Source organism: Pygoscelis adeliae, unplaced genomic scaffold (genome assembly GCF_000699105.1).
Source record: "Pygoscelis adeliae isolate BGI_AS28 unplaced genomic scaffold, ASM69910v1 Scaffold36, whole genome shotgun sequence".
In the NCBI taxonomy this organism is placed as follows: domain Eukaryota; kingdom Metazoa; phylum Chordata; class Aves; order Sphenisciformes; family Spheniscidae; genus Pygoscelis; species Pygoscelis adeliae.
Window position 1 is genome coordinate 1,571,376 of NW_008824934.1, and position 8,275 is coordinate 1,579,650.

At 45.1% G+C, this 8,275-nt stretch overlaps 1 protein-coding gene across 1 annotated transcript in view; it reads right to left on the minus strand.

Moving 5' to 3' along the window:
• TTLL10 (tubulin tyrosine ligase-like family, member 10) overlaps positions 1-8,275 on the minus strand; it is a 33,425-nt gene that overhangs the window by 2,125 nt on the left and 23,025 nt on the right. Inside the window, exons 8-9 of the mRNA XM_009325265.1 lie at positions 6,553-6,693; positions 5,036-5,152 (exon numbers count right to left, since the gene is read on the minus strand). Coding sequence (XP_009323540.1) covers positions 5,036-5,152; positions 6,553-6,693 — 258 coding nt within the window. The remainder of the gene's footprint in view (positions 1-5,035; positions 5,153-6,552; positions 6,694-8,275) is intronic.

The following is an 8,275-nucleotide window of genomic DNA, read 5'->3' on the forward strand; positions in this document are numbered from 1 at the left end:
GTTCCCTCCCTGCCTCCACCATATGGTGCTGCATCTTGTATATAACACATGTAGGAACTATTCAGCGTTTTGTAAGGAAGGATATTTAATCATGTAACAGCCCCAGGAGTATTTTACTCCCTTTTAATTGATTTTAAAAAATAATTCAAAAAATCTTTTTTTTTTTCTGAAGCAGTACGTGTGAAAAATGAAGCCTAAGTGTTTGGTAGATTTTGGTGACATGATAGCCTTCACTTTGGCACTTTATTTTGCTGAGAATAAAATGCAACAATAATTTTCGCTTCTTTGAAATACTTCATTAAACAAATGAAAAGACTGGTAAGTGAGGGCAGTGAAATGTCTTTTTGTTTTCTTCCAGAGGAGAACTGGAACAGCTGCTCAAAAAAACCCGCTTTGCAGATGCCAACAGAGGGCACCTAAGTTACACACATTTTTCTTGGCAAACTCATTCTTCCTGTGAGTAAGTGTTCTTTTTCCAATTAGAAGTTCGTAAGATTCTGTGCTGACAGACAAACTCAATGAACCTTCATAATTGTCTTGAGTAGGTTTTGGTTTCTTCTCCTTCGAAACAAATAAAACTGGCAAACAGGAGGAAGAAAGTTCTCTGTGACATCTATCATGCCGTTCATCGTCTACATTCCCCATTATTGTACTATCTGAATGTCTCACTGTTTTTAAATGCTCTTAGCCTCTCAACAACCAGGGCAATTAATAAATGCCCTTTGTTCTATTTCAGGAAGAGTGGAGGCCAAGATTCCCCATATCTGTGTGAATATCCCTAATTTCATGGGAATTTCACGTAGAATGAAATTCCTGTTCTTCTCCTAGCATCTGGCATGCAGGTGCCTTGCTCAAAATTTCCTAGCAAACATATGACAAAGAAAGGAAACCAAAACCCAGAATGTCTGTCCTCGACTTCCTAACCATGGACCATCCTTTTTCTTTAGGCTTTTCGAGTGATGAGAACAATAATGAGTCCCTGTGGCTTTGGTCAGAAGTGCTGCTCTGGATGTTTCTCGGGGATGAAGAGGTTACTGCTACCTGCAACCTGCCAGTACAACTCCATGTGCTGTCACATCTTAAACTTCCTCTGTCAAGACACCACAGGTAGGCTTAAAATCTTTAAACAGTAGGATTTCTCCATAGGTTCTTGAACAGCATGCCGACTGCAACCAGATCCTTCATTACACCAGGATCTGAGGTCTCATTTCTTGTTCTTTGTATAGTGCTAGATGCAGTATTAGCATCTGCTGAATACTTTTTATTTTCACCTAGTTTCATTACTGTTGTAGTCTCATTGCTGTAGAACCATCCTTACAGCAGCAGTTCAATGGCTGTCAAAGGAGCATTGGATGATGAGACTGGGCTCTGTCACGTGTTGACATGGTGGCTACAGACAGCTATAAGACCTGTCTCAAGGGTCCTTTCCCTGCCGACATGGGCAGAAGTAAGACTTGGGGGTACTGGTGGATGAAAAGCTGGACATGACCCGGCAATGTGCGCTCGCAGCCCAGAAGGCCAATCGTATCCTGGGCTGCATCCAAAGCAGCGTGGCCAGCAGGGCGAGGGAGGGGATTCTGCCCCTCTACTCTGCTCTGGGGAGACCCCCCCCAGAGCACTGACTCCAGCTCTGGAGCCCTCAGCATGAGAAAGACACAGACCTGTTGGAGCGGGTCCAGAAGAGGGCCATGAAAATGATCAGGGGGCTGGAACACCTCTGCTATGAGGAAAGGCTGAGAGAGTTGGGGTTGTTCAGCCTGGAGAAGAGAAGGCTTCGGGGAGACCTTATTGCAGCCTGTCAGTACTTAAAGGGGGCTTATAAAAAAGATGGTGGCAAACTTTTTAGCAGGGCCTGTTGCAACAGGACAAGGGGGAACGGCTTTAAACTAAAGGGGGGTAGATTTAGACTAGAGATAAGGAAGAAATGTTTTACGCTGAGGGTGGTAAAACACTGGCCCAGGTTGCCCAGAGAGGTGGTGGATGCCCCATCCCTGGAAACATTCCAGGTCAGGTTGGACAGGGCTCTGAGCAACCTGATCTAGTTGAAGATGTCCCTGCCCACGGCAGGGGGGTTGGACTAGATGACCTTTAGAGGTCCCTTCCAACCCAAACTATTCTACGATTTTTGGTGTGCAGGAAATGCATGATTGAGCCAGAGTTTTGTTCTGCTTCTGATCAAAAACCATTTAGTTTATGTAACTGTGTGGGTCTTTGCTGGAGGTTGCCAGGTGGAAGCTAAACATCCTGCTGGGGTCTCGGGGACAGAGAGGGCATCGGTCCATCCTCCCAGAGGCTCCAAGTGACTTGATAGCCAAGACTGAATGGGAATGTATATATCTCTCTACATCAGAACTTGTTCTTAGAGAGGATGGCTGTAACATGCTTCAAAGCCCAAAGCTATCCACAGCAGGGCTGTCTTGTCCTGCGTTTGTGTAGCAGCAGGTGTCCAGGGAGCCTGACCTCTGGCTGGAGCTTTAAGCAGCACTGAATCATAGAATCATAGAATCATTTAGGTTGGAAAAGACCTTTAAGATCATCGAGTCCAACCGTCGAGATACCAGTATGCTATAGGAATAAAATAACTTGTTCTGTATCCTGTGCGGACATAGCTGCAGCCACATGCACAGTCACAAACCAAGCCCTGGAAGGGCTGCTCAGATGTTGCCGACCCAGAAAGCGACCTGCTTAGCGATCGTGGAGACCACAGGCTAAGGCAGTGGGGTTCTGTTTTCCACAGTCTTAACACGCTTTTATCAGATTTTTTTATCATCGTGACCTGGAGTGGGCACAACCAAGTCTACGGTATCCATGTGGTACCTCATATTCCCGGGGTGAATGAAAAGCCATGTCATTCAAATCAAAGGAACCGTCCCTGCTTTAACTAGGGATTTGAGTGTTTGCTTCATTTACGTACATCTATCACAAATTGGCAAATAGCTTATCTATGTTCAGCCTGGTCTTTACTGATAGATAGCTGAATCCTTTTATGGCTGATAAAAAATTTACACATCTGTCTTCCCAGTATACCCCTGGAGAGAAGCCCTTTTGCACGGCTGATGCAATGCTTTCTGAAAACAGGTTCCTTGAACATTTAAACGACACTGTCCTAAGCTGTGTCGTGACTTCGGCATTTGCAGTGCAGCACAGGGAAGCTCCAGAAAACAGTAGGAAAAAAGCCAACAACAGCAAAACCACATCCATCACTTCTGCTCCCTCTCCTCTTAAAGTACTTCATTCTTTTCTCAGCTTACATATGAATATGCAAAGCTCTACAGAAAGCTGTGGTTTCTCAGCAGGCCCTGCTTTCATAGTCCGTGCTTCTAAGAACTCTGAGGCAGGAAAAACAGCTTCCAAAGACTGAATCAGGATGCTGCAGGGCCTTCAGGAATTAGTAGGAATGATGCTGGGGGCATTTATATCGGACAAACAAGGAAGAGGGAAAGACATGATAAGCTATAGGACTGAACATATAAGACCATGTTAAATCAGTATAAAGCAGATTCTACACGTGTCGTGAAATAGGATGACAGGGAGAATAAGGCTGTTGTGTGTTGCAGGTGGAGGGGACAGGATGTCAGACCAGGAATTGTAGTGTCAGCCCACAGAAAACTGGGACTTTGCTGCGCCGACCAGTGTTAACTGTGGGTTGAAGCAGTCGGTCCTGGGTCCAGCTATTGTACACTGCCTCTGCAGGGAGCGTACAGGTGTCTCTTGATGCAGCACCACACGAATAAAAAAGTAGGTTTGTTGCTCCCCAGCAGGGGCAAGAAAACATGGACCAACCTATGCTAAATAAATGCCTAAATTTCCACATTAGTCTCTCTCAAAGGGAAGTTCCAGGTTCCAGCTGTGTCACCACTAAATGTCCAGAAATCCTCATCATTCTTACAGATAATGCCTGTCAAGAAACAGATTTTGTTTATCTCTCCATATGTAAAATACATGGGGACGTAATGGTCTTTAAACGCTGAAGTTTTTAACTAGCCAGGTAGGAATTGCCACAATAGAGTGATACTGGATCTTCTTATTCTACTTAAGGTTTACACAGCCAGGGCTTTGCATGCCAAGGCTGCAAAAGACAATTCGCACTGAAATTTGAGAAGCACCAGTTTCTGAGTCTTTGCCATTTGCTCTCCCTTGCCATTGGCTTCCTGTACAAAGGGGTCTATTGTTCGGGTGCCTTACCCACTGCTGCATACATTAATCCCATTCTTTCATAGGGTTTGCCGTTCCCACTGCCCTTTGCTGGAAGATGTTTGAGTTCCTTTCTGCTTTAGCAACAGCAGAATCTGCCAGCTGGCTTTCTGTTACGTTTAGGCCAGGTGGTTTTGAAGGACTGTGCTGCACTGAAAGCACCTCAATCACTGTATTTAACATTTCCCTTTCCCTTTCTTCTGGCTTTTCGTGTCTGTGTTTCATTCACTCTTTACAAGTTTGAATTGTAATTCTGGCAGGTTTTATAGACTCCGTGGGCTGACCTGTTGCTAAAAGGTGAACCTACAGTGAACACGGAGATGCTGATGCTGACATCTGAATCGATAATGACTGATCCTTCAGTATGGTGAGGGCGAGTTCTTCATTGCCTTTGATGGATACTCAGCTAGTGTAAATCAGTATACTACATGTGATGTTAGAGGCATTACACACTGATTGATGCTGGCTGATCATCTGGCACGTTTGGTTTCTGGAGAAAGAAAAAACTGAGCGGGCATTAAAGTTCCCATACTTTTCACTATGAACTCCACTTCCCTGTGAAAATTCTGCACAGAACAGTTTCAGCTGCAGTAAGTTCCTTTTCTTCTCTTCCCATCCTGAGCTGTTAATGCCAGGGTTTCACTGTGCAGTAAATGTGCAGTAAATGTCTTGATGCTGGACAATGGAACTGGAGAAGAAAATGAATCCTACACTTCATAGCTGACTGATTGAATGCTCTGTTTAATTCCTAGCACCAGAGCCTGTGTCAACCGTGCTATACTGCTGGCATTAGACATCTGGCCAACATCATACTTAGTATTTGATGATACTGCATTCGTACCTTAAAGTTTTCATCAATTAAAAAGTCGCAGCCGATGAGATCAAAGTAGCCCAGTTTGCGATCCAGTTTGTGCTTGGCTGCCAGGAAGCACTGCAACATGATCTGCTGCATCCTTTTCTGAAACGGCAGACAGGGAACGGCGGTAACTGGTCACTGTGAATGCCAAGGGCATAGGAGTCACTGTAAGTCATAGATGCCCGCTTGGTTTAGGGACGATTTTTTCTTCCCCTGCCGCCAGCAGTGCCCCTCTCTAGACTTGGAAGGATGTTGCATTTTTCAGACCATATGTCTGTCCACTTTGAGTTGATTGAAACCCCCTCTTGAACTTGGTTCTCCAGGCTGCCGCGGTGGTGCGTGAAGGAATCTTGGCCCTTGGCCCTTACTCAGGATGAGTACTCAGTAAGGGCCCTTGGCCCTTACTCAGGCCCTGCCTGCAGAATTTTTAGTGGTGTTTTTTCATTTACTCCTATGGGGGTACCTGGATGTGAGCTGAACGCAGCCATTTGTGACAGTGGTGACTCACAACCCCCTCACAGCTGTGCTGGACATAGTGTTTTACAGAAGCCTGGTGAGCTAGAGCAACTTGCAGTAGTGCTGCAAGTTTAATTCAAGTACTTGAATTTAATTTAATTTGGTGCTAAGTTTAATTCAATTTGGAGTCGAAATGCACAGTGGGAAATTTCTGCACGAAGAGGGATACCATAAAGTTGCCTGAAAAGTTTCTGTTCCCCTGAGAAACTTGGCAAATTCAGCTAGATTTGCTTCTGAGCTGTTTTGCTAAACAAAAACATATTTTAACAAAGTTTTTAGCTTTTTCATTTTCTTTGTATTTGGCTTTAAACTACAGCATTTCCAAAATTAACCTGAGAAAGCTGTGTCCTCTGCCCTTTCCATTTTCACCCCAGCAAGTTATGTAGAGAACTAATGCATCATTAGACTCAGGCTGATGAAATGAAGTCGCAGAGCTCAGATAATTTCTTCACTTTGTTTCATCGGTGATACAGGAAGACGGTAAGAAATCAAGCCAGTTGAGTCTTCTTATCTCTGCTCCATGATAAGAGAAGATCTAAGGCCCTGACACGATTTTCATGTGGCAAAATCAGATGGAAAGTGAAGGGTGAGACCAAAGTCAGACAGGAAAGGGACCACTGAGAGTGTAATCCCTTTTCAGGCTAAGGCCTGTCAGGCTGGAGAGCTCTCTAATGTGTACTTTATTTTTTAATGCAGGACCACAGCATTGGGCCAGGAACGTGAAGACCATAATTGCATTTTTATAGCTAGCATTTACATTCACACTCTCTTTCTCAGCAGTTTACCCATTTGATTAAAATTAAACTCTGTGTGTCTTCACTTCTGTGTTTAGCACCTGCAGATAAATGGTTACCATGGGACCGTCAATACCTTCTCACTCAGTGTATGTGTTTTCCTTGGGGGCTCCAGTGAACTGACAGGTTTTCCCCCCATTTCTGTCACCCTGATTAGACAGACTAGCACACCGTACGCTTGCTTGCACTTACAGTAAACACAGTGAAAACCCAGTCTTTGGGGAGGCCACTGGTTTTTCTGAACTTCTCGTTAACGTAGCTGTTGAAGTTCTCCATCCGCCAAACTGTCTCATCTTTCAACTGGCTGTACAGGGAGTTCTTCTTCTGCATGTACTGAGAGGTGGGGAACAGAGCAAAGGGGGTATTAGATTTCTGGCGGTGAAGAGTAACTGGGAACTGGCTTGCATGGCAGACATCCAACTACCCTGGGTCGTTCCAGGCATCTGGAGGTGGGAAGAACCCCCGGGTCAAGTTACAGGGCTGGAGGGAATGGGGCCCCTCCCTAGCAGAGCTAAACCTGAGCGAATGTGCTGCCTCCCATTGTACAACACTGCCGCAGGCAGAAACCTGCCTGACCCACATGGACGTTGTGGACACAATTACCCAAGGCCTCTGTCAAAGCGGTGTTTTCTCTGTGTGTGTGTGTGTGTGTGTAGGTATGATATGTCGGGACCAGCGGCTGGCAGACAGGGAGAGGTGCTTTCAAGTCATAGTCATGATATTCTTTGGACTAAATCTGGTTCCAGTGTCTATCTGCCTAGTACTCTCCTAGAGGAGAGTACATCTGGGTGAGATGTACGGATGCATCCCCAGAGGAAACCAAGGCGAGGGCTTCTCTCTTCCACTGTCTCATTAATCCCTGTGTCAGCTGGAGTTTACCAATAATGGGGTATTTACGTTGTTCCATCAAAGGCAAGTCCCCTTTCCCTGTGAAACAGCTGGCCTTGGCTGCCACTCCATCTGTGGGACGGTTACTGTGAGGTTGCAAAGCTTCTGGTTAGCGACGCTGTCTCTGCTGCCTCTTGTCTTTTGGAAATACAGTAGGAAAATGGCTGATTCCAGGTGGGATGAAAAGGTAGGAAGGGAATGAGAGCAGAATCAACTGTAATTTGAAGAAGTCTGGCCTATTACCGGCCGCTCCTGTAAATTTCGTTTCCCTCCTCCCAGCAGGAACCCAGATAATTTATGTTCTGCTAATAAACACCTGTCCTTTGTTTAATATCACTTGTGCCATGGGATCCTACCTGAGCACCTGAATTCCCGTGTGGACAGCTCTCTAGCTCAGCAAACAAACTATTCCAGGAAAACAAGTGGCATACTGATAATAGCATATATTGCAGGAAGCAGCTATAAACTGCTGTCCTGAACTGCACTTCTACAGGAACCGTAAAACGCCAACTGAAATGGGCTTGTCTGATACCTCTTTAATGCGTATTTCGCTAGTTCTTAGAACACAGCGTGACACTGGGAGGACAGAAGGGCTTTAAAAGCAAACTGTTTTCTTTCTTCCGATTCTTTTAATTCTCTTTCATCAGGGCCAGTTCTAACTACTCAAAGGCCTCATTTGAAGCAAAAACGCAGGTAGATCTGAGCAAGGCAGGCTCCTGTTTTGTATGACAGGAGATGTATGGGGGTACAAGCCAGAACAGTCTTGTTCTGTTGTAGCTCTCATTTGAGAAGCAAGACAAGCAAAGATGGAGATTTAAGAATGATGGCTCTTGAAGAACACATCTGCATCTTACATCATTATGATTAGCGTGTTTAAGCACAACAGGATCAGCAAAATCCTTAGCCAAGATTAAGGCTCCTTTGTGCTAGGTAGCTGCAATCAAAGGCTTCTTGCCCTGAGAAGCTTATGGTCTACAGATAACGTGAGAGCATAATGGCAGGAAAAAGAGGTCCAAGGAAAGAAGTT